This window comes from Bos grunniens, chromosome 22 (genome assembly GCF_055505025.1).
Source record: "Bos grunniens cultivar Pamir isolate PY7600 chromosome 22, Bosgru_T2T1.0, whole genome shotgun sequence".
NCBI lineage: Eukaryota > Metazoa > Chordata > Mammalia > Artiodactyla > Bovidae > Bos > Bos grunniens.
In genome coordinates this window covers 6,453,302-6,478,704 of record NC_141186.1, presented here as the reverse complement: position 1 = coordinate 6,478,704, position 25,403 = coordinate 6,453,302, and the positions used below count along the sequence as shown (strand labels likewise).

Sequence of the window (25,403 nt, the reverse complement as noted above, 5' to 3'; positions counted from 1 at the left end):
ACTTTCACAGCAGCATCTTTTAGGATTTGAAATAGCTCAACTGGAATTCCATCACCTCCACTAGCTTTGTTCGTAGTGATGCTTCCTAAGGCCTACTTGACTTCACATTCCAGGATGTCTGGCTCTAGGTGAGTGATCACACCATCATGATTATCTGGGTCATGAAGATCTTTTTTATACAGTTCTTCTGTGTATTCTTGCCACCTCTTCTTAATATCTTCTGCTTCTGTTAGGTCCATACCATTTCTGTCCTTTATTGTGCCCATCTTTGCATGAAAAGTTCCCTTGGTGTGTCTAGTTTTCTTGAAGAGATCTCTAGTCTTTCCCATTCTATTGTTTTCCTCTATTTCTTTGCATTGATCAGAGGAAGGCTTTCTTATCTCTCCTTGCTATTCTTTGGAACTCTGCATTCAGTTGGGTATATCTTTCCTTTTCTCCTTTGCTTTTCACTTCTCTTCTTTTCACAGCTATTTGTAAGGCCTCCTCAGACAGCCATTTTACTTTTTTGCATTTCTTTTTCATGGGGATGGTCTTGATCACTGCCTCTTGTACAATGTCATGAACCTCAATCCATAGTTCTTCAGGCACTCTGTCTATCAGATCTAATCCCTTGAATTTATTTGTCATTTCCACTGTATAATCATAAGGGATGTAATTTAGGTCATACGTGAATGGTCTAGTGGTTTTCCCTACTTCCTTCAATTTAAGTCTGAATTTGGCAATAAGGAGTTCATGATCTGAGCCACAGCCAGCTCCCGGTCTTGTTTTTGCTGACTATATAGAGCTTCTCCATCTTTGGCTGCAAAGAATACAATCAGTCTGATTTTGGTATTGACCATCTGGTGATGTCCATGTGTAGCATCTTCTCTTGTGTTGTCGGAAGAGGGTGTTTGCTATGACCAATGCATTTTCTTGGCAAAACTCTATTAGTCTTTGCCCTGCTTCATTCTGTACTCCAAGGCCAAATTTGCCTGTTATTCCAGGTGTTTCTTGACTTCCTACTTTTGCATTCCAGTCCCCTATAATGAAAAGGACATCTTTTTGGGGTGTTAGTTCTAAAAGGTCTTGGAGGTCTTCATAGAACTGTTCAACTTCAGCTTCTTTAGCATTACTGGTTGGGGCATAGACTTGGATTACTGTGATATTGAATGGTTTGCCTTGGAAACAAACAGAGATCATTCTGTCATTTTTGAGATTGCATCCAAGAACTGCATTTCAGACTCGTTATTGACCATGATGGCTACTCCATTTCCTCTAAGGGATTCCTGCCCACAGTAGTATATATAGTTGTCATCTGAGTTAAATTCACCCATTCCAGTCCATCTTCATTCGCTGATTCCTAGAATATTGATATTCACTCTTGCCATCTCCTGTTTCACCACTTCCAATTTGCCTTGATTCATGGATGCAACATTCCAGGTTCCTATGCAATATTGCTCTTTACAGCATCGGACTTTACTTCCATCACCAGTCACATCCACAACTGGGTGTTGTTTTTGCTTTGGCTCCATCCCTTCATTCTTTCTGGAATTATTTCTCCACTGATCTCCAGTAGCATGTTGGGCACCTACCAACCTGGGGAGTTCCTCTTTCAGTATCCTATCATTTTGCCTTTTCATACTGTTCTTGGGGTTCTCAAGGCAAGAATACTGAAGTGGTTTGCCATTCCCTTCTCCAGTGGACCGCGTTTTGTCAGACCTCTCTACCATGACCTGTACCCAGGACTGGGGAAACAGACTCTTGGAGGGCACAAACAGAAAGAACCCTGTGCCCACCAGGACCCAGGAGAAAGGAGCAGCGACTCCACAGGAGACTGACCCAGACTTGCCTGTGAGTGTCCAGGAGTCTCTGGCGGAGGCATGGGTCAGCAGTGGCCTGCTGCAGGATCAGGGTCACTGAGTGTGGCAGTGCACACTGGACCTTTTGAAGGAGGTCGCCATTATCTTCATTACCTCCACCATAGTGGCCTCAGGGCGAATAACAGGGAGGGAACGCAGCCCCTTCCATCAACAGAAAATTGGATTAAAGATTGACTGAGCTTGACCCTGCCCATCAGAACAAGACCCAGTTTCCCCCTTAGTCAGTCTCACCCATCAGGAAAATGCTTCTAAGAATACCAAACTTCCAAGATTCTGGTTATTGTGCTCAAGGCTCCTTTGGGGGGTGGGTTGTGGGTGGGTGGTGCTGGGGGAGGTGGGTTGTTTCTCTTTGCCTCACTGCCTTCTTTGCACTGATCTGGAACATTCTGTGAATGTGTTGGTTGGGCTTGAAGTGACATTTTTCAGCCCTTCATTCTAAAAATTAGATGGGTCGACTTGAAATTTTGTACTTAACTACCTGCGCTAATCTTATTTTTTAAATTTATTTTGCTGTGTTGGATCTTTGTTGCAGCATGTGGGATCTAGTTCCCTGACCAGGGATCGAACCCGGGCCCCCTGCACTGGCAGCATGGAGTCCTAGCCACCGGCCCAGTAGGGAAGCCCCAGGGAAGCATTAAATGGTTGCCTTAGGCTGCGGCGTGTTTGGCTGGGATAAAATGCCATTTTCAAGGGCTTCATCGTGCCTTGCCTTTCCTAGTTGCTCCTCAGAGACCTCCCTGAATGGTCCCTCAGTGCTGACACTGCTCAGCTCCCCGAGGTGACATCGCTCTGTGAAGAAGGGCACAGGTCCCTCTGCTTGGCACCCAGCGGATTGCTGGGGACACAGCTCATCCAGCCAGTCTGGAAACCCCTGCCCCCCAGAACTCCAGACCAGTGCCCAGTACACAGGTCCGTGGGGACAGGCCGGGACAGGTTTGCCCATGAAGGCTGGCAGCACAGAGCCTGCAGACTAGTCCCCTGGAGTCACTGTCCATGCTTCTGTGCTTTCTTTCCAGCATCAACGTCCTGTTGGAATATTTTGGTTCTTCAAAATTATTTTAGATATGTCAGTTTCAAAGTCTTCATTATTGGCCTTATATTTATTGATAAATCAATTGGTGGGATTTAAAGCAGAAACCTCCCAGCTTGAGGACCAGCCATGGCCCGGAAGGCTGGATTATTCGCTGTTTTTCAGCTTCTGTCAGCTCTTAGGCCAATTAAAGAGGAGCTTTCATTTGTGAGCCCGTTTGCAAGTCTAGTTTTAATATAGTCTTTTATTCATTATTAAGGACAGATTTTTGCACGCAGTCTTGAAAACAGAGTGTTGAGAAGGCATAATTGCTGGTGATTTAATGAATGAGAACACATTTATGGGTTTTCAGAAAAGAGCCCAGGAAGGTGGTCTCAGCAGTGCAGTAAGTCAGCCTTGCTCTGGGTCTCGCTCCTCTGATTTCAGTGGACTTGAGGGAAATTTCACCTTGGTTTGGAGGGCTTTGCAGGAAATTTCACTTTGGTTTGGGCGGGTGGAGGCTGCCTCCCACCTGGCTCCCTTTCCCCACGAGCATCACCCATCACCTGACTTTTTGAGTTCCTCTTCATTCCCGAGTGGAAGAATCACTGCTAAGAATTCACCTGTCCAGAGAGTGGGGAGTGATCAGGATCCTGGCGGCGTAGCTGTGTGCTCTTAGCTGAATTTCAGGGGTCACCTTTTCACATCCCGATGAGGTGTGGGTGCCGTAACCCCTGCATCAGCTGAGGGGCAGAGGAGTTAAGGTCACCAGGCTGGTGAAGGACGGAGGACTTGGAATGATGCAGGGATCCCCAGCCTCTAGGATCTAACGCCTGATAACCTGCGATGGAGATGATGTGACGATAGAAACAAGGTGCTCGGTAAATGCAGTGTGCTTGAAGCATCCCCAGACCACCACCCCAGCCCCCCGTCCGTGGAAGAGTTTCTTCCACGAAACTGGTCCCTGGTGCGGCCAAAAATGTTGGGGATTGCTGACCTCAGGTCTCATCTGTGCTCGGTCATGCTCGATTCTTTGCGACCCCATGGCCTCTGACCGCAGGCTCATCGTCCGTGGGATTCTCCAGGCAAGAATACTGCGGCAGGTTGCCATTTCCTACTCTAGAGGATCTTTCTGACCCAGGGATTGAACCCGTGTCTCCTGCATTGCAGGCAGATTCTTTACCCCCTGAGCCACCTGGGAAGGTCTCATCTAAGACTTTTTTTAAAAAATGGTGACATATGTTGTTGTTGTTTAGTTGCTTCTGACTCTTTGTGACCCCACGGACTGCACCCCAGGGAAGCACGCCAGGCTTCCCTGTCCTTCCCTATCTCTCCAAGTTTGCCCAAGTTCATGTCCATTGAATTGGTGATGCTATCTAACCATCTCCAGGCATATGCTCCAGGTAAATGCATTCTAAAGAAACAGTCACTTGTTTGACCTTAGCTCACCAAGTTTACACTCGTGAAGATCAGGAAGACCCAGCACGTGGCACTCACGGCTGCCGCACGCTCCTGCTCTGCAGAGGCCACCGTGGGACGTGCTAGTGGGCTGGGAGGGCTGACCACAGAGGAGGCCAGTGTGGACAGCAGGGGTGGGGTGGTGCTCTCGGGGACACCTGAGTCCTCTGGGAGGATTGGACTGCCATGTAGTCCGTCAGTGAGGAGGGCAGGGATGGGGGACAGAGAGCCGCCTTCTCTGGGCCCTTGAAGGCAGGTGACAGAGGCACCTACAGCTTCCTCCTCCTGGTCTCGGGGCCCCTCCTCACTGCCGTAGGCCCTGAGACCTCGAGGCTTCTGAGCAGAACTGGGGCACAGGGGAGTCAGTGGGGGCCTCATTCTCCCCAGCTTCCACTTCCGGTCCCTCTTGATGTTGGTGTCAGATCTGTTCAGCATGAGCTGAAACTTGCCACCTGCCTCTCTATCTTCAGCAGCTTAATTCTAGGAAGGACGCAAGTAGCCTTGAAAATGAAAGCAACTCAGGCGTGCCCATACTTCCACAGGGTCCTGAGCAGGAGCCGTGAGAAGAGACAAGGGTCAGGTCCACCCTCGCCTGCATCTCAGGACAGGGCCCCAGGGGTCACCTGGGGCATCTCGGCTGTGGGAGGAGGGACAGTGAGGAGAGAGAGGCCTGAGGCTTGGCTTTGGGGAAGATGCTGTACTTAAGATGGTGCAGAGATCAGTGTGCTCTGGATTTCGGTGTGTCTGGTGGAGTGGAGCCGTGTTGCCTGGGCATTTATGTTACAGGGATTCAAGTAACATAAGAGAGCGAGAGGGAGAGATTTCCATGTTGCTGCAACCTCTGCCCCTCAGTCCTGCCCCTGTGATCCTGAGTGACCCATGAGCCTGCTTTTCTCAGGGATCTTCACTTCTCCAGGTGCCTGCACGTGAGCATCCTGCCCCACTGGGAGAGACTGTGACCCCTTCCACCCACACACGCAGCTGTTCCCTGGGCTACACAGCCTGCTGACTGCCTGGGTCGGCAGGTCTGACTTGGCAGGACTTCACCCGGGGTGAGGGTGAGGGTTCTGGACAAGCCTGGTTTGTTCCATCAACTGTGGCTCACGGGCAATTCAGGGAGTTTTCAAGAGTAAATTGAATGACTCCTCCAGGACATCTTTATGTGGGCTTTGGAAACTCAGCACTCGTGACCCCTCTGTATCTTCAGACTCTCCTCGCGAGCTCCCCGGGGCTGAAAGGGACACAGACACACCCACAGTGTCTCTCTGCTGGGCAGACTCTAGCATGATTGGTTGGTTGATGTTTTTATTTTAATTTGTTGGCTGTACGGCAAAGTGACTCAGTTACATATATGCATACACACACATTCTTTTTCATATTCTCTTCCATTACGGTTCATCACAGGATGCTGGATATAGTTGCCTGTGCTCTACAGTAGGACCTGCTGTTTATCCATCCTGTATATAATAGTTTGCATCCACTAACCCCAGCCTCCCAATCCACCCCTCCCTTAGCTTCCTCTCCCTTGGCGACCACAATTCTGTTCTCCACATCTGTGAGTCTTCTTATGTCTTGCTGCTGTTGCTGTTGTTCAGTCACTAAGTTCTGTCCAATTCTTTGGGATCCCATGGACTGCAGCACACCAGGCTTCCCTATCCTTCACCATCTCCTGGAGTTTGCTCAAATTCACGTCCAGTGAGTCGGTGATGCCATCCAACCATCTCATCCTCTGTCGTCCCCTTCTCCTCTTGCCTTCAATCTTTCCCAGCATCAGGGTCTTTTCCAATGAGTCAGCTCTTCTCATCAGGTGGCCAAAGTATTGGATCTTCAACTTCAGCATCAGTCCTTCCAATGAATATTCAGGGTTGATTTCCTTTAGGATGGACTGGTTTGATCTCCTTGAAGTCCAAGGGGCTCTTGAGAGTCTTCTCCAACACCACAGTTCAAAAGCATCAGTTTTTCAGCACTCAAACTTCTTTATGGTCCAACTCTCACATCTGTACATGACTACTGGAAAAATCATCAGATCAGATCAGTCGCTCAGTCGTGTCTGACTCTTTGCGACCCCGTGAATTGCAGCACGCCAGGCCTCCCTGTCCATCACCAACTCCCGAAGTTCACTCAGACTCACGTCCATCGAGTCAGTGATGCCATCCAGCCATCTCATCCTCTGTCGTCCCCTTCTCCTCCTGCCCCCAATCCCTCCCAGCATCACAGTCTTTTCCAATGAGTCAACTCTTCGAATGAGGTGGCCAAAGTACTGGAGTTTCAGTTTTAGCATCATTCCCTCCAGAGAAATCCCAGGGCTGATCTCTTTCAGAATGGACTGGTTGGATCTCCTTGCAGTCCAAGGGACTCTCAAGAGTCTTCTCCAACACCACAGTTCAAAAGCATCAATTCTTCGGCACTCAGCCTTCTTCACAGTCCAATTCTCACATCCATACATGACCACAGGAAAAACCATAGCCTTGACTAGACGAACCTTTGTTGGCAAAGTAATGTCTCTGCTTTTGAATATGCTATCTAGGTTGGTCATAACTTTCCTTCCAAGGAGTAAGCATCTTTTAATTTCATGGCTGCAGTCACCATCTGCAGTGATTTTGGAGCCCAGAAAAATAAAGTCTGACACGGTTTCCACTGTTTCCCCATCTATTTCCCATGAAGTGATGGGACCGGATGCCATGATCTTAGTTTTCTGAATGTTGAGCTTTAAGCCAACTTTTTCACTCTCCTCTTTCACCCTCATCAAGAGGCTCTTTAGTTCCTCTTTGCTTTCTGCCTTTAGAGTGGTGTCATCTGAGATTGTTGATATTTCTCCCGGAAATCTTGATTCCAGCTTGTGGTCCATCCAGTCTGGCATTTCGCACGATGTATTCTGCATGTAAGGTAAATAGCAGAGTGTTTCGTAGATAAGCTCATCTGTGTCGTGTTTTAGATCCACATGTAAGCGGTACATTGTGGCATTTGTCTCTGCTTGACCTACTTCACGTAGTGTACTCATCTCTAGTTTTATCCATGTTGCTGAAAATGTGACTTTATTCTTTTCATGGCTGAGTGGCACCTAGGCCTGTTGATTTAGATGCTTATCTAGCCTCAGAGGGAAGTGCCAGCTGAGTTTTCATTTCTTCACTCTCACTGAGGAATGCTCAGTGAGTAGTTGTGAAGGCCCTGGAGCCAGGCAGGGTCCCCAGGGCACATTGAGCCTCCTTATTCTTCCCGGTAGAGGAACCAGAGGCCCAGGGAGGGGACATCACTGATGCTTCTGGTCGCATGGATCCGGCTGAAGCACACACTGGCTTTCCTGAGGCTCTTGGTGCCCTTGCCCACTGCCAGGCCAGCATGGACAGGAGTGGAGCCAGGAGGGCATTTCTACAGAAAGCAGAGCCCCAGGGTGGGGTGGAAGGCCGGGAAGGCTCTCACACAGAGCGAACCTCAGGGAGCCCATCTTGCTGGTTCCCAGGCCTCTGCCGGGCAGGGAGGTGCTGGCCCTCGGTGGGGGCGCCCAGCAGGCAAGAGCTGGACGCTGACGCACCTGCCGTCTAGCAGCCCCGGGGAGATGGTGCGTGCAGCGGTGCTCACAGTGGCCTTTGAGAGCTTGGTCCAAACTATCATTCTTTTCCCCAGAAAAAGAGAGAACCCTGTATCGTTTGCAGTGTCCCAAGAGGATCAGCGCTCTCCAAGTCTGGTGCTCGGCTTCCAGGGCAGACTCCCCTGGGCCGTGACAGTGGCAGCGGCTCTGATTTCTAACTTCCTGAGAACCTTTGAGCTTGTCTCTGTTGCCCTCAGGACAAAGGCAGAACTCGTCAACAGGCTTTTAGAAGTTTAAAGGTGCAGTCTGGCTCCTGTAGACCGAGCAGCCTCCACACCTCTGCCCACCGCCTCCCTTTCTCCCCTAGGGGCCTTTTCTCAGCCCCCTTCTGCCCCCGACCCTGTGCTCACCTGGCTGCTTCCCACCACAGGGCCTTTGCACATGCCTTCCTCAACCTGATACTCTCCCCTGGCCTCCTCCCCAGCTCAGCCCTTAGCCCAGCTCCTGCGTCCCTTCCCCAGGGGAGTCTCTCCTGCCAGGTCAGCTCCTCCCCGTCCCTCCTCATCACAGTTGTGGCTTTGCTGGCACCTCAGTCTCACCCACCTTTCTCTTCACCTTCTTGAGGGCAGAGAGTGAGTCTGTCTTGTTCACGTGTGTTCCTGGTGCCTGGCGTGCAGTAGAGGCAGGGCACACACAGGGCTGGCAGGTAGGCAGCTGACCTAGGCGGAGGCGTGACGTCCGTGGCGGGAGCAGGCTTGGTTTCTCATCTTTGCACCTTCTGGTCCTGGTGATGCTGCAAGCTCAGCTTCTATGCCCTGGTGCCAAGTCAAATCAGAGGCCAAGTTTTGGGTGAAGTAGAAGAGAACAGCTTTATTGCTTTTCGAGGACACGGTGGGCTCCTGGCCTCCAAACTGTGTGTCCCAACCCGGCAGGATGGGGTGAGGAGTTCAGTAGTTCAGGGGTGGGGCTGCTGACAAGGAGGCTGTGTGCAGCTCCACACGTCTACTCTGTACGTCAGTGTCTCTGTTCCTGCCCTGGAGCTAGGTCCGTCTGCGCTGTTTCCAGATTCCGTGTATACGTGTTAATATGTGGTATTTGTTTTTCTCTTTCTGACTGACTTCACTGTGTACGACAGACTAGGTCTGTCCACATCTCTATGAATGGCTCGGTTTCACTCTTTTTCTGGCTGATATTCCCCTGGGTGCCTGGGCCGCATCTCCGCAGTCCATTCCTCCGTCGGTGGGCGCGCAGGTTCCCAGGTCCCGGCTGCAGTCAGCAGCAGCGCTACCCCTTTCTTGGTTAGCAGCTGTGCGGGTTTGCCCTTCGGACCTCCGGGGAGGTCGGGGAGGCTGGAGTCTTGCCGATGAGCAACTGGGGGGCGGGGGGGGGCACGAAATCCCGCAGGGTCGCGCTGGGTTTCGCCAGCCGCCCTTCCGTGGCGGGCGAGCCCGACGCGCCGTCTTCCCCCAGGCGTGCTGCGGCTCCTGGAGCACGGGGAGGAGTACGTGTTCACCCTGCCCAGCGCCTACGCCCGGTCCATCCTCACCCTCCCGTGGGTGGAGCTCGGAGGGAAAGTCAGCATCACCTGCGCCAAGACCGGCTACTCGGCCACCGTCATCTTCCACACGAAGCCTTTCTACGGGGGCAAGGTCCACAGGTAGGCGGCCGCCGGGGCCGGGCCCGTGTCCGTCTGATCACGAGGCCCCAGGCCTCTTCTCTCCATCAGAAGCCTGGGTTCCAGCCGGAAGATGCATTGATAATCAAAATCCAGTTAAGGGATCTTTTTCAGATGACAGGTCTCCTGGGGCAGTTCTGAACCCTTCCCAGTCTGGTGAGGTGCTGGTGGAACACAGAGCAGAGATCAGAGGGCTTCTGGGGTCACTGTCACCTCTCGCTCCCCAGGCCTCCGCCTGACCTGTTCCGATACAGTTGGTCCATGGGCTCCATGCAACATCCTGAATCCTGTGTCTTTGAGAGCAGCACTGTTTCTCTCCTTTGGGAAGCTAGGAAGCATGCCTTAAGAAGAGGAAGGAGAGGGCTTGGAGCGGAGCTTCACCTCGTTTCCATGGTTCTGGTTATAAGGTTCTCCCCCTTTGGAGCAGATCACTGGATAAGCAAAGGAGACTTTCTTATACCTTTCTCTTGGAAAGTTGTCCTGGGTGGTGTTCACCTAGGGGTGTTGGACTGTCCCCCAGGAAGTGGATGCCCTCCTGGCCATTTTGGAGCTGGACACACTGGCTCCTAAGAGCCAATTGTGTGCATTTCTCCCCAGCTCTGCGGGCCCTCATCCTGCCTGATGGCTTGAGAATCCACCAAGGTTGGGGCAGGGAAGAAACTCACAGAAGGGCTGCAAACTGGGTGTTTCCCTCGTGGCGAGCCCACTGTTAAAGCGTTACCAGCACAGCACAGACACCCTTCCCACAGGATCCGCCAGAGGATTCTGGGTGCGCCCTGGGCCCCCAGCTGTGTCCAGGTTCAGGGGGAACGCTTCCAGGCCTGTGTTCAGAAACTCCACATTCATCCAGAGTGTGGATGAAAAGAGGAAAAGAGGGTCCTCCACCTCCCATTCCTGCTGTGTTATTCTGCCCGCAGCAGGCTCCTAGGGAGAGGGAGTGGGCCCTGCCTTGGCCAAGAGCTGAGCCCGAGTCCCCGGGCTGGGTGGGTGAGGCGAGAGGCCACACACCTCCACCTAGACCCTCATAAACCAGGCCGCAGGGAGTCGCCCTCGTTTAGTGATTGAAAAGTTCTCCTGAGGCTCTTATGTTCTTTTGGTGGTTGAAATGTACACTATTATTACTAAAAAAAATTTTTGGCCGCACCCCACAGCATGCAGGATCTAGTTCCCTGACTGGCGACCCTAGTTCCACCAGGGTCGAACCCACCACCCTGCAGTGGGAGTGTGGAATTTTAACCACTGGACCGCCAGAGAGGTCCCCAAATGTACACCGTTAGACGCTATTTGAGGAAGAGGGGTGATTTCCACCCCAATAATAACATCTTGTAAAACCTTTGCGTGTTTATCAAAACTAAGAAATCGATGGGATTCAACTAAACAACTCACAATAAAGAGCAATAAAGCACGTATAATTTTAAGCTGCCTAATTTATTTTCAAAAATCAGTAAAACGATATTAATTGAAAACAAACTGGGAAAACTGAGGAGGGGATAAATTAGGACTTTGGGATTAACAGATACATACCTTATATAAAACAGGTAAATCACAAGGACCTCCTGTATAGCACAGGGAGCTCTACTCAGTACCTTATTATAAACCTGTAAGTGAAAAGAAACTGAAAAAATACCGTGTTCATATATGTGTGTGTAACTATATGAATCACTGTTTCCTTGAAACTAATACACATTGTAAATTAAGTAGACTTCAATTAAAAAAAAAACCTAAGCAGTTAACATTGCTGCATCCTTAGACTTTATTCAGATCTACCTGTTTGCCCATTGATGTTTTCCTTATCTGCTCAAGGATGTTAGATCACACTTTAAGAGCTAGTCTTTGAGCAAAAGAGCAGCCCCATAAAAAAAAAAAAAAAAAGTGTCTCCATGCGAGCACACCTTTTGAAGTCAGTCTGTGTTCTGATAATCTCACAGAAGTGTGTGCACTGCCCTCTTCATTCATTCAGGGTCACAGCAGAAGTGAAGCACAACCCCACCAACACCATCGTGTGCAAAGCCCACGGGGAGTGGAACGGGACCCTGGAGTTCACCTACAACAACGGGGAGACCAAGGTCATCGACACAACCACACTGCCCGTGTACCCCAAGAAGATCCGCCCCCTGGAGAAGCAGGGCCCCATGGAGTCCAGGTGGGGCCCAAGCTTAGCTGTCCTCAGCACATGACCCAAGGGGCAGAGAGGACGTCTCAGGGGACGGGGCCAGAATCATGTTCTGATTCCTTTAGAAACTTGAGTTATCCTCTGGCTGTCACTTAGGAATAGACCGGTTGTCACTTTCAGTTTATTGTTCTGCAGTCCTGGGGTAGAATGTGAAGACAGCCCGCCCAGACTTTACTGCCTGTCTTACGAGAATTTGTCAGCTCTGCTGGTCTGTTACTTAATCACTAAGTTAAGTACGGAGAGATGCTAGTAATCAAAAAACCATGCAATTAAGCAATGAGATACTTTTTTTTTTCTTAACAAATTAGCAACATAATTTAAAAAAATTCTGTGCTGGCGAAACTGTGATAAAGTTGACACTGTGACTTGTGCAGGAAGGTGCCAGGTTCGCTGCAGGGACCAGTAGTTTTACATTCGTGACTTCTCCTTTATCTTGTAGTCTGCTTCTGGGAATCTCATCTAAGGGAGACTCCTTCAATTCACAAAAGGTTTTAAAAATGAAATTTGGGCATTTTTTTTTTAATTAAACAACAAACAAACTGTCTAACAGTTCAGTGATTTGGAGAATGGTTAAGTGAGTAAAGGAGAATCCACTCTGTCATGTGAATATTCTGCAGCCACTTAACGTGATGCTTATGCAAGTATAGAAGCAGAATCTTCTGGAAATATGCCATTAAAATTTTTAAATCCAGGAGTTCAGCCAAGTTTGTCCCGCAAGCCAGATCGCACCTTGTAAATGATTTTTGTACAATTTTGTGGGAACACCGCCGTGTTCATCTGTTTGCGGCCACCGTCTTGCGACAATTCTAGTGAAACAGTGGTGACCAAGACAACACGGCCTGCAAAGCCTGAAATGTTGGCTCGCTGGCCGTCACAGGAGAACGTTTGCTGGCCCCTGCTCTTATTGAAAAGCATGTTGCTCTATAGAAAGATGACGTGGGATTAAAATGAAATCACAGATGATCCTGTGAAAGGGTTTGCCATGACCAGAAAAGTTTGCCGCCAAATTGGAAAAGTGCTTATTTTGTGGAAATGAGCCAGGGGTCCCAGTGTGTGTAAATCATACGTTGTCACCAAGCTTACTAGAAAGAGGGCTGCGGTGTCCTGGAAATCTGGCTTTGAGCTGGGAGTCGTCCCCTGGTGCTCGTTGATGAGAGTGTGGCCTCTGTGTCGGAAGGGAGGGCGTGAACCCAGCCCAGTGAGCTGTGATGGGACGCGTACCCTGTCCACATGGCCTCCGACGATGCCGCCCCCCGTCAGGAGCCCTGCGGTTCCTATCACAGCCCCCCTTGTTTCTGGCGTGGCTGTTGAGCACTAAACTCTGATTCCCTGAGCTGAGCTCCCAAGGACGTCCGTGGCTTAGCTGGTCCTTAGGAAGCCTCTTCAAGCGGGGAGCTCAGGCCCCTGCCTGGAGCAGAGCAGATGGGGAATGGAGTGTGGAACGGGAGGGGGCGGGGGTTGACGCTTCTTGTCTCACACACGTGGACTCCCTGGCACCTGGAGCTGGGCCGTTGGCAAACCCAGCCGCCCACCTTGTTTCTCGTGGTGGGAATGGCCCAGAGGTGTGGCACCTGCTGTTCGGAGCACCTGAGCCTGCTTACATGCCTGCCAGCCAGGCCCCACCTGCCGGAGGCCAAGTGAAGGACTGCCCGGTTGCCTTGGCTCCATAGGGGCCCGGCCCCCACCTTCCCCATGGAAGGGAACCCCTACCCCATTGTGGGAAGAGAAGCTGCTTTTCATCAGCCACCCCCGTCAGCGTGCTCACGATGCCCCGAGCCTGGCCTGCATGCTGCTGCTGACCACCCCCGGCCTCCAGGACCTCCCTGCTCTCCGTGAGGGCTCCATGGGCTTCCTTTTTGCTTTTCACGCTCACCTTCTCCTACCCTCCCAGCCCTGGAGGCTTTCCTGCCCTGTGTTTTGGCCTGAAGTTCAGCGCCTTCCCCAGCGAGCCCTGGCCTTGCCCCTCCAAGGGGCTCTGGGTGGAGCCTGTGAATGGATGGGCAGAGCCCTTGACGTGGGGCTGCTCCTTGCTCACCACCCCGTCTCCAGCCACGGGGGCTCTCTGCCCTCTAGTTTTGAGGCCACTATCCTATGATGGGACTTGTCAGGGGAAGTCCTGCCCTGGGAGCACCCCCACCGTGGATGTCCAGGCACCTGGTCATTGCCTCTGCACGAGATGTGCGTTGAAGGTGGGGGCAATGGAAAAGCCAGTTTGAGGCAGCAACCAGCCTGACCTGTCTGCTTCCCCACCCCCCTTTCCTCTTTGAGCCCACCTCTTCTTCCCCTCTAAGCTCTCAGGGTGCGGTAGAAAGAGCAAGGGCTGGGAGCCTGGTTGGACCTGGCTTCCTGCCCCGCTCCAGAGCTTTCTCCTGTGTATGCTGGGAGCCAGGACGCCACTGTCCCTGGTGCTTTGTGGGGTGGGCACTGGTCGGGGCAGAAGCAGGCAGTCTGGCCTCTGCAGCCTGAGCCCAGCTCCTGTCCTGGACTTGGATTCCCCAGGAGGCTGCTGTCTCAGACGGCTTGGCCGCTCCACTGCTGACTCCCTGGCCTAGGAGCTAACAGGGCACCTGTGCTCAGCCTGCTGCAGAGGCATCTGTGTCCCCCAAGCCAGGGAGGGGTGCTCGCTGTGGAGAAGTCTGCTGTTTGCTTTGTGCGGAATCTGGGCGGGTCCTGATATGAGAAAGTGAGGAAGTGACCCTTCACCTAAATGCGGGTCCCCCCCCAACTCAGCTCCAGCACAGAGTGGGACTAGCAGGAAGGTGTTTCCTGAGGAGGGAAGCTGATGGCTTCTCCAGTAAAGGAATGAATGAATGAGTCTGACTTTGCATGTAGACACGGGCAGGTGGTGGATCCCGGTGTCTCAAACTCCTAGTATGGGCTTCCCCTGCGGGAGCGGCCACTGTTTGCATCCATCAACTTGCTGACCTCGGGCAGGTGGCTGCCCTGGGTGTGAGTCGTCTTTTCTCTGCTTTAGGGTGGGGTCCTAACATCACGTCTGTGTCACTGGGGTGCTGTGGTGATGAGTTAATGTAAACTCTTATAAACAAGGTACCCGCGCGTGGAAGGGTCTGCGTGGATTCTGTCTGTAGGAGCAGCAGGATTCCTCCCGTCATCCCTAGACTGGCCCCCGGCACTCAGAGCCCGCCTGGGAGGGGAGAGGGGATTCAGGGTAGGGTGCAGATGGGGCCCGGGGACCGCAGCCTCGGGCCGCTGGCCCTGCCTGACTGCTAACTGTGCCCCCCGTGTTCCCCCAGGAACCTCTGGCGGGAGGTGACCCGGTGCCTGCGCCTAGGGGACATGGAGGCGGCCACCGAGCAGAAGCGGCGGCTGGAGGAGAAGCAGCGGGCGGAGGAGCGGAAGCGAGAAAACCTCCGCGCGCCCTGGCGGCCCAAGTACTTCATCCAGGAGGTGACCCGGCGGCGGGGTGGGCGGGCTGGCCCGTCTCCGCCGTGGGACTGGCAGGGAGGGCGGCGGAGGGCTGGGCTTGGCGGGCGCGGCGGGGGCCCTGAGTGCCGGGCGCTCTCAGGTTTCCGTTAGAGGAGCGCCCTTGCCAGTGGGGAAGCGCGCACGGGCCGCGGCCCTGGGCACGTAGCGCTTCACAGAGGTCGCAGACTGCTGCTGTCTTCCATAGCGAGTTAACAGCAAAGGCCTGCCCAGCCCATCTCCTCCCCTGGGGAGGTTGGAACCTTCCTATGACAAGCACCTTTTTAGAGCTTTGCCTCTCGTGGGGCCGATGGACTGGACTTGGAGGGAGGCCGGTGGCGGGTGGGGAGGGTTGTCCCAGGTCACCAGGAATCCTGGGGAAACCACCCCAGCCTGCTGGCCCACCTGCTGGTCAGAGCGCCACGTGCCCAGCTGTTTGTGGCGCAGCTGGGCAGCGTCCTGAGAACAGAACTGGAAACAACAGAAGCGCAGGAGGCGCAGTTTTTCAGGCAGGTGGTCAGGAGTCTGAGACACGCGATGAGAGAAACAGGCTGGTGGGGACCAGACAGACCCCAGTCTGTACCCGAAGGGGTGGATGCTACTCACCTCCAGGCCATCACAGGCCGATTCCCCAGTTCTCACGAGAAGCCAGAAATCAGAATTTCTATTAGAGATCTGATACTCAGCTGGTGTCGAGGAATCTGTAAGTTTAGACATTGAGAGCCAGTGGCAGTCTGTCTGGACTTTCCGTGTCTGGGCGCTGGCGGCGTCTGCCTTGCACTCCGTGGAAGGATGGCCCCAAGTAGCCGGAAGGCTGCAGGGAGAGAGGGTGACCATGAGGTGGGCTGGGCCCAGCTCCCAGAGGCTGGAGCCAGGGCTGTGGGCTGAGGGTCGGCGTCACGGTTGGCCGCTCCTTTAGACAGGAAGCCTGCTGGGGGACACTGGGAGCGGGTCCCTGTCTGGAGGGCTTGCCCAGGGCAGGCGACTCTCTATTAGTCAGGGTTCCCCAGAGAAACAGCACAGAACCAACAGGGGATAGGAGCTCATGTAGATCTATGATGAGATGGTGGGGGCTGCAGAGCCATGAGATCTGTGGGTTGCAAGCTGGAACTGCAGGGGAGCCAGTGGTTTATTCAATCCTAAGCCTGAGACCCGGGGAGCTGATGGTGTGAACCTCAGCTCAAGAGCAGAAGTCCAGATGAGTGAGGCAAGACAGAGAAGGTTGATCCTCACCTCCTCCCGCTCCGGTTCTACTCCGGCGGGGGGAGATGGGGCTATCCCCTCCCCCGCACGGGGGCAGGGTGTCCACCGCACCCCACCCACCAACCCACATGCCACCCTCCTCCAGAAACACCCTTACTCTCAGGCTCAGAAACAAACAACTCGGGGCCGGTCACGTCGACACGTCAAAGTAGCCATCACGGGATCCCGCAGGATCTAGCGTGAGCTAGATCTAGTCTCCCAGAGACAACTCCTCGGCTTGGCTCCTGTGGCTGCTGCACGTGAAGAAGTAAAATGACAGCCAGCCCCATTCTTTCTCCCGCTAGAGGGTGTATAAAAGCCAGTCCGTCTCTAACAGGCTTGAGGACACCTAAAGGGTACAGACCAGCCCAGCCTGGTTACCGTGCAGCGCGCTCCTCTAGGCTGGCGCCGGGCCCACGCCGCCGGGAGTCTCGGCTTTTCCTCACTGGTACCGCGTGTGACTGGTGTCGTTTCCTGGGGCTGCTGGCGTGTATGGGGCTGCCGCCTGCTGTGTGCCTTTAGCTGGCTGTAAATTCATTGCTTTGGGCAGGTTCCTCCTACTCAGGCCCTTGTTTTCTCTCTTCCCTGTCCTTTCATCCAAATACCTTCCTTTTTGCCTCCTGTCCTGCCGTTTCAAGGTGCTTTTTCTTTTGGGGCTAATTAATCTTTCTTGACGGAAACCACACAGGCCGTCCGCCTCCTCTTTGTTGTTTTGGTCATTTCATGGGGTTTCCTCCTGAAGCGGCAGATGTGCAGGCCCCGTGGGCTCTGGGAGGGGTGGTGAGACCAGCAGCGTGGCTGGGCTGTGCGCCTTGAGGAGCGAGGCAGGGGCACAGGCTGGTGGGAGCCAGCACTGCCCCACAGGGTCCTAGGGGCTGGGCAGGGAGGACCCCTTCGCTTCTGCCCTCGCCTCGCCGACAGGTCTCCACGTATTGATGAGTCCTCCTGTCTCTTGCAGGGTGACGGCTGGGTGTACTTCAACCCCCTGTGGAAGGCACACTGATGGGTGGAGATGCAGAGCTTTCAGAAATAGCCCTGATTTTGTAGGAATTAAAGTGGTACGGTATCAAGGTTCTGCTGGTCTTCCCTGAGGCCGCCTGAGAGCACTCAAGACACGGCACCCAAGAGAGATTCTGTTGTGAACAATGCGCCCCCGGACTCTGCTGGGATTGAGCTTATTCAAGAGCCTTTGGGCTTGTGTGTGCACGTGTCTGTGTGCAGAGCTCCCCGCACACCGTCTGTTCACACGCACGCGCTCCGTCTGCTGGGTATCACTACACATGGAAATACTGCACTTAGCAGCGACGTGGGTGATTATGAGCTCCTTTTTATCAATAAGGTTTCAAGTTTTCTAGTTTTCACTTTTGCCAAAAAATGTTTTGCACTCACAAAGTATTCTCCAGTTGACAAGTCCCGTCCAGACGAAGGTGAACGGGTGTGGCCGTCTGGTGGAAGGCGGCCGCCACTTCCCATTATGGCTGGGATTCCCACTCTGCCCCCAACTCTGTTGTCCGTTTGTCCATGCTCAAGACAGATCATCTGCATCTCCTGCGGGACGGGGAGCAGGCAGGAAGCTGTTCCAGGCGCAGGCTGGCGCCTTCCCGGATGGAGCGCCCCTCGGAGGGAGCCCACAGCCAGGCCTGCCTTGGGATGGTCCTCCCACATCCTTGCCCCAGAAGCTCTCTGATGATTTCTTATGCTCAAAGCGCCAGTCATACAGTTTTCAGAAGCTGCTGCTTTCATGGTAGAAAACAAGTCCTATGGAGACTTCACTCCTTTTATCTTTGAAAAAAGGGCTTTAGAAGTGAGTTACACGCATGCACATACAGACACGCACTACCACAGCCTTGTATTTCGTTTGGGGAAAGAGAAAAGAATACCCAGTGAATTTTTTTTTTTTTAAGCGCATCTCCCTCTCTTGTTTGACCCAAACTCTGCAAGGAAACCACTGTGATTAAAACATCCATACAGCCTGCCTAAGTGTTCCATGGTTTCAGTTCAGTTTCAGTCTTCAGCCTTTACAAATGAGGTCGAGACATGACCAGAATATAAAGCAAGGAGAAAATGAAGTATTTGATCTTTGCTCAATGCTTAATTTATTTTTTACTGTGCCACTCTGAGAATATTTATACAGTCCAGTAGCGTGAATGCTTCTCTGTAGTAATACTAATTCTGTGCCTTTCGTCTGCTTTCTTAAGACCAATTGTTCACACTTTGTAGACATTAGACAAATATATTTCGATTAAATACTATACTTATCTGAGTGTCTGTGCTTGATTTTCAGGTATTCCAAAGTTCTGTTGGAATTGGTGGCTCTGCATGAACTCATATTTTATTGATTAGTGTTCATTTGATGTGAACAGCCATTATATTTCCATCAAAACAGGGTTTTAAACACATTAAATATCATATATGGATATTTTCTGATAAGGTCATAAGAAAATTTAACTTATATCCAGGGAATGGTCTTGTTTTGAGAAGCGACTTACCAGGCAAAATGCTAAGGTAAGCCTGTTCTGGTTCACTGTCTTAAGACATCTGGGAGAAGAAAGTGGAATCATTTTATTTCTGAGAGGGAAAGCAGGTTAGATGTATTTTGAGAGGGAAATCTTTAATGAGGAGACTGCAAAGGAATCACTGTGGTGTTTTTCGATGTTCCAGTCTTATACCAGAGCATAAACCGCCTGGGGGGTGAATGGAGATCCATCACTTTTTTTTTTGGTCGTGGCGGGGAGTTCATTTGGCCTTTTAAAATACTGTGAAACATCATATAAAGAACTATATAAAACACATTACAGTTTCAGGAATGATTATAAATACCCGTGTACCCACTGCCTCGGGAAAGAAACCCGTTTGTCCACACCTTGAAAGCCACCTTTGTGCCTCTGCTGAATTGTGTTGTTTTTACAATCATCCTAATGGGTGTGAACAGTTATCTCATTGTGGGTTTGACTTGCATTTCCCTAATGATTTTTAGTGATGTTGACATCTTTCCCATGTATTTATTGACCATCTGTGTATCTTCTGGAGAAATGTCTGTTAAAGTGCTTTGCACAGTTTCTAATTGCGTTCTTTTATACATTGTTAATATACATGATTTGCAAATATCCCCTCCCATTCTGTGGGTTGCCTTTTCATTCTGTTGATACCTGTCCTTTGATGTACAGAAGTATTTACCTTTAATGAAGCCCAGTTTTTCCCTGGGCCTCCCAGGTGGCTCATCTCGTGCTTTGGATATCATATCCAAGAAATTATTGCCAAATCTCATTTCATGGAGCTTTCCCCTTATGTTGTCTTCTAAGAGTTTCATAGTTTTAGCTCTTATGTTTTACATTTTTGATCCAGTTCAAGTGAACTTTTGTATACGGTGTTAGGTAAGTGTCCAGTTTTATGACTCTGCATATCGATATCCTGTTTTCCTGGAACCATTTGTTGGAAACACTCTTTTCCCCATTGAATGGTTGTCTTATCGAAAATCATTTGATCATCTGTGAAGGGTTTATTCCTGGACTCCCTAGTCTGTTCCATTGGTACATGTCTGTGATTTTATGCCAGTACCAGTTTTGAAATCTGGAAGTGAGACTTTATTTTCTTTCAGTTCAGTTGCTCAGTCATGTCCGACTCTTTCTGACTCCATGGACTGCAGCAAGTCAGGCTTCCCTGTCCATCATCAACTCCTGGAGCCTGCTCAAACTCATGTCCATCGAGTCGGTGATGCCATCCAGCCATCTCACCCTCTGTCATCCCCTTCTGCCCCTGCCTTCAGTCTTTCCCAGCATCAGGGTCTTTTCCAATGAGTCAGCTCTTCGCATCAGGTGGTCAAAGAATTGGAGTTTCAGCTTCAACATCAGTCCTTCCAGTGAACATTCAGGACTGATTTCTTTTAGGATGGACTGGTTTGATCTCCTTGCAATCCAGGGGACTCTCAAGAGTCTTCTCTAGCACCACAGTTCAAAAGCATCATCAGTTCTTTGGCGCTCAGCTTTCTTTATAATCCAGCTCTCACATCCATACATGACTACTGGAAAAACCATAGCTTTGACTAGACAGACCTTTGTTGGCAAAATAGTGTCTCTGCTTTTCAATATGCTATCTAGGTTGGCCATAGCTTTTCTTCCAAGGAGTAAGCATCTTTAAATGTCATGGCTGCAGTCACCATCTGCAGTGATTTTGGAGCCCAAGAAAACAAAGTCTGTCACTGTTTCCATTGTTTCCCCATCTATTTGCCATGAAGTGATGGGACCAGATGCCATGATCTTAGTTTTCTGCATGTTGAGTTTTAAGCCAACTTTTTCACCCTCCTCTTTCACTTTCATCAAGAGGCTCTTCAGTTCTTCTCTTTCTGCCACAAGGGTGGTGTCATCTGCATATCTGAGGTTATTGATATTTCTCCTGGAAATCTTGATTCCAGCTTGTGCTTCCTCCAGCCCAGTGTTTCTCATGGTGTACTCTGCACATAATTAAATAAGCAGGATGACAATATACAGCCTTGATGTACTCCTTTCCCAATTTGGAACCAGTCTGTTTTTCCATGTCCAGTTCAAACTGTTGTTCCTGACCTGCATATAGGTTTCTCAAGAGGCAGGTCAGGTGGTCTGGTATTCCCATCTCTTTCAGAATTTTCCACAGTTTATTGTGATCCACACAGTCAAAGGCTTTGGTATAGTCAATAAAACAGAAATAGATGTTTTTCTGGAACTCTCTTGCTTTTTCAATGCTCCAATCAATGTTGACAATTTGATCTCTGGTTCCTCTGGCTTTTCTAAATCCAGCTTGAACATCTGGAAGTTCATGGTTCAAGTACTGTTGAAGCCTGGCTTGGAGAACTTTGAGCATTACTTTACTAGTATGTGAGATGTCAATAACCTGAGATATGCAGATGACACCACCCTTATGGCAGAAAGTGAAGAGGAACTAAAGAGCCTCTTGATGAGGGTGAAAGAGGAGAGTGAAAAAGTTGGCTTAAAGCTCAACATTCAGAAAACGAAGATCATGGCATCTTGTCCCATCACTTCATGGCAAACAGATGGGGAAACAGTGGAAACCGTGTCAGACTTTATTTTTTTGGGGCTCCAAAATCACTGCAGATGGTGACTGCAGCCATGAAATTAAAAGACGCTTACTCCTTGGAAGGAAAAGTTATGACTAACCTAGACAGCCTATTGAAAAGCACACATTACTTTGTCAACAAAAGTCCGTCTAGTCAAGGCTATGGTTTTCCCAGTGGTCATGTATGGATGTGAGAGTTGGACTGTGAAGAAAGCTGAGCGCCGAAGAATTGATGCTTTTTAACTGTGGTGTTGGAGAAGACTGTTGAGAGCCCCCTGGATTGCAAGGAGATCCAACCGGTCCTTCCTAAAGGAGATCAGTCCTGGGTGTTCATTGGAAGGACTGATGTTGAAGCTGAAACTCTAATACTTGGGCCACCTGATGCAAAGAGCTGACTCATTGAAAAAGTCACTGATGCTGGGAAAGATTGGGGGCAGGAGGAGAAGGGACGACAGAGGATAAGATGGTTGGATGGCATCACCGACTCAATGGACGTGGGTTTGGGTAGACTCTGGGAGTTGGTGAAGGACAGGGAGGCCTGTTGTGCTGTGGTTCATGGGTTCACAGAGTCCAACACGACTGAGCAGCTGAACTGACGTAATAACTTCAATTGACCTCTCCAAGATTGATTCTTTTTTCCTGTTAAAACACTCTACTCAACTTTTTCTTTTCAGCTCCAGAATTTGATTTTTTCCTAAGAGGATAATTTCTTAGTTGATACTCTCTATTTTCTTGAATTACTTTAGTTCGTTGTTTTATTTCTATGAGCTTATTTCAGACAGTTGGCTTTAAGTCTTTGTCTAATAGATGATTGCTGTTATTTTCTTCCTCTATCATATAGGCCATGTTTTTTTCTGTTTCTTTGTATCTCTTGCGGTATTTTGTTGAATGTTGGGCATTTGAAAAAAATAACCATCTCTCCGTGTTTTCACTGCTGCACACCAGGGAAGACCTTCGCTGATGTGTAAGGCATCTGAGCCTTGGGATCAGCCTGAGGTGGAAATTTGTCTCAGGTGTTTTTCTGAGCACATGTCCTGTCTAGGGCTGTGTACCATTGAGTCCACCTTATATGTGACTGTTTTTACATCTTGATTTTTCAGACTTTCCCTTTAGCTTCTTCTCAGGACCTTAGATACTTGTTCTACCCGTTAATTTCTTGCCCAGGCATCTCCATGTCTGTAGTCTCACTATAGCCATTCTGTTGTTTTTAAAATACTGGAGTAGAGCTGGAGTAACGTGTTTCAGGTGTACAGAAAAGTGATTTGATTTTATATACACACACACATCTATTCCTTTTCAAATTCTTTTCCTGTCTAGATTGCTACAGAACATCTAGCGGAGTTACCTGTGCTATACAGTACGTCTTTGTTGATTATCTTATATATATTAGTGTGTATATTCCAATCCCCAAAACCCCTCTCCACCTTTATCCCACCCCACCTTCCCCCTTTCATAACCATAAACTAATTTTTAAGTCTGTGAGTCTGTTTTGTAAGTTTGTCAGTTTTTAGATTCCACTTAAGTACTATCATATGGTGTTTCTCTTATTTAACTTACTAGTATGATAATCTCCAGGCACATCCATGTTTCTGCAAATGGCATTATTTGATTCTAATGGTTGAGTAATATTCCATTGTGTATATATACCCATCTTTATCCACTCATTTGTTGGACATCTAGATTGCTTCCATGTCTTGGCTATTGTAATCAGCACTGCAGTGAACATTGGGGTGCATGTGTCCTGTTGAATTATAGTTTCCTCTGGATATATGCCCAGAAGTAGGACTTCTGGATCATATAGTAACTGTTTTCAGTTTTCTAAGGAACTTCATACTGTTCTCCATAGTGGCTGTACCAATTTACATTCCCTCCAACAGTGTAGAAGAGTTCCCTTTTCTCCACGCCCTCTCCAGCATTTATTGTTGTAGACTTTTTGATGGTCTCTCACTGTAATTTTGAGTATGTTTCCATGGACATCCTGGAAAAATGTCTAGTTCTTCTGCCCATTTTTTTGACAGGGTTTTGTTTGTTTTTTATATTGAGCTGCATGGGCTGTTTGTAGATTTTGTAGACTAATCCCTTGTTGGTCGTATCATTTGCAAGTATTTTTTTCCCCATTCTGTGGACTGTCTTTTCACTTTGTTTATGGCTTCCTTCACTGTGCAAAAGCTTTTGAGTTTTTGTCCTATTTTAAGTCCTATTTATTTCCATTACTCTAGGGGACAGCTTGAAAAAGATACTGTTATAATTTATGTGAGTGTTCTTCCCCATGTTTTCCTGTTTTATAGTATTACGTTCTTACATTTAGATCTTTCTTATTTTTGTGTATAATGTTAAAGAATGTCCTAATTTGTTTTACATGTAAGCTGTCTAGTTTTCTCAGCACCATTTAATGAAGAGACTGCCTTTCTTCCACGGTATAGTCTTCCCTCCTTTATCATATAGCTCAACCCTAGTTGTGTGGGTCATTTCTGGGCTTTCTACCCTGATGATCTATATTTGTTTTTGTGCCAGTACCACACTATATGACTGTAGCTATGTAATACAGTTTAAGTCAGGGCACCTGATTCCTCCAGGTCTGTTTTTCTTTCTCAAGCTTTGGGTGTTCAGGGTATTTTATGTTTCTATAAAAACAAACAGCATTTTTGTTCTAGTTTTATGAGCAGTGTCTGCCTTTTTGCAGCTTTCCCAGCCTGCGATCTGAGCCATACCACTTTTCTCTGACAAGTTATAGAGTGAAAAGATTTTTTTCTTCAGGTAGCCCTAGATACATCAGACTGGTGCAGGTAAGTTCTTTTATTTTCCCTCCTATTTGAGAGGGGACGCTCAAGTATATGCCCAGTAGTGGGATTGCTGGGTCATGGGGTAGTTCTATTTTTAGTATTTTACAAAACCTCCAGACTGTTCCCCATAGTGGCTGTATCAATTTACATTCCCACTAACAGTGCAAGGGTTCCCTTTTTCCCACAGCCTTTATTTTTTGATAATGGCCATTTCTGAGGTGTCTGCATTTTTGTAATAGTGATGTCGATCATCTTTTTCATGTGCCTCTTGGAGAAATGTCTATTTAGATCTGTCCATTTTCGATTGAGTTTATATATTCTGGAGGTGAACCCTTTGTTCATTGCTTCATTTGCAGCTATTTTCCCCCATTCAGAGGGCTGTCTTTTTGTCTTATGGTTTCCTTTGCTGTGCAAAGCTTTCAATTAGGTCCCTTTTTTTTTTTCTTTAAAAAATTTTCATTACTCTTAAAGGTGGGTCAAAAACTACAAAGCTACAGTAATTAAGACAGTATGGTTTTGATATAAAAACAGAAATATGAATCAGTGGTATAGGACAGGAAGTCCAGAGCTAAACTCATGCACTTAACGGTCACCTCATGAGTGACATAGGTGGCAAAAATACATAGTGAAGAAAAGACAGCCTCTTCAATAAATGGTGCTGGGAAAACGGGACAGTTCCATGTAAAAGGATGAAATCAGAACACTTCCAAACATAGCACTATTTTTAGTGTGACTTTTCCATGATTGGGCGTATGTTCAGTGCTGTAGACCAATGACCATTTTCCAGAACCCCTATAAAGTTATTTTAGCCAGGTTCTCGTTTGCTGTTACTTTAAATGTCTTCATGGAGCATCAAGGGCCTGGAGCTTCCAGTCTGCAACCTTGGTCTTGTGTGTGCTAAAATCAAGTGCACAGTGTAAAGGAGAAGCAGACACATGTAATCACAATCCAACTCAACTGGAACATGCTATCACTCCAGAGCCTTTTTCTATAATCAAAGTCCCCATTATTGTCCCCCAACTCTCCTCCCCCAGAGTTGACCTATAATCCAACTTTGTGAGTAAACCACATCCTGGTTTGCTTTATAGCTTTAATACTATGCACACATTCCTAAATGATACATAGTTTGCCTGCTTTTGATATATAAATGGAATCATATAATCTCTTGGCTTGTAAACTCAAACTTTTTATGATCATCAATGT

At 49.2% G+C, this 25,403-nt stretch overlaps 1 protein-coding gene across 12 annotated transcripts in view; it reads left to right on the top strand.

Moving 5' to 3' along the window:
• Positions 1–18,631, top strand: part of OSBPL10 (oxysterol binding protein like 10) — a 343,446-nt gene extending 324,815 nt beyond the window's left edge. For all 12 annotated transcript variants that reach the window (XM_086365654.1, XM_086365647.1, XM_086365644.1 and 9 more), the window contains 4 exons: positions 9,326–9,512; positions 11,491–11,673; positions 14,958–15,111; positions 17,327–18,631. In XM_086365654.1, the coding sequence (XP_086221780.1) occupies positions 9,326–9,512; positions 11,491–11,673; positions 14,958–15,111; positions 17,327–17,371 (569 nt within the window). In that variant the 3' untranslated portion in view covers positions 17,372–18,631. The remainder of the gene's footprint in view (positions 1–9,325; positions 9,513–11,490; positions 11,674–14,957; positions 15,112–17,326) is intronic.
• The last annotated feature ends 6,772 nt before the right edge of the window (positions 18,632–25,403 follow it).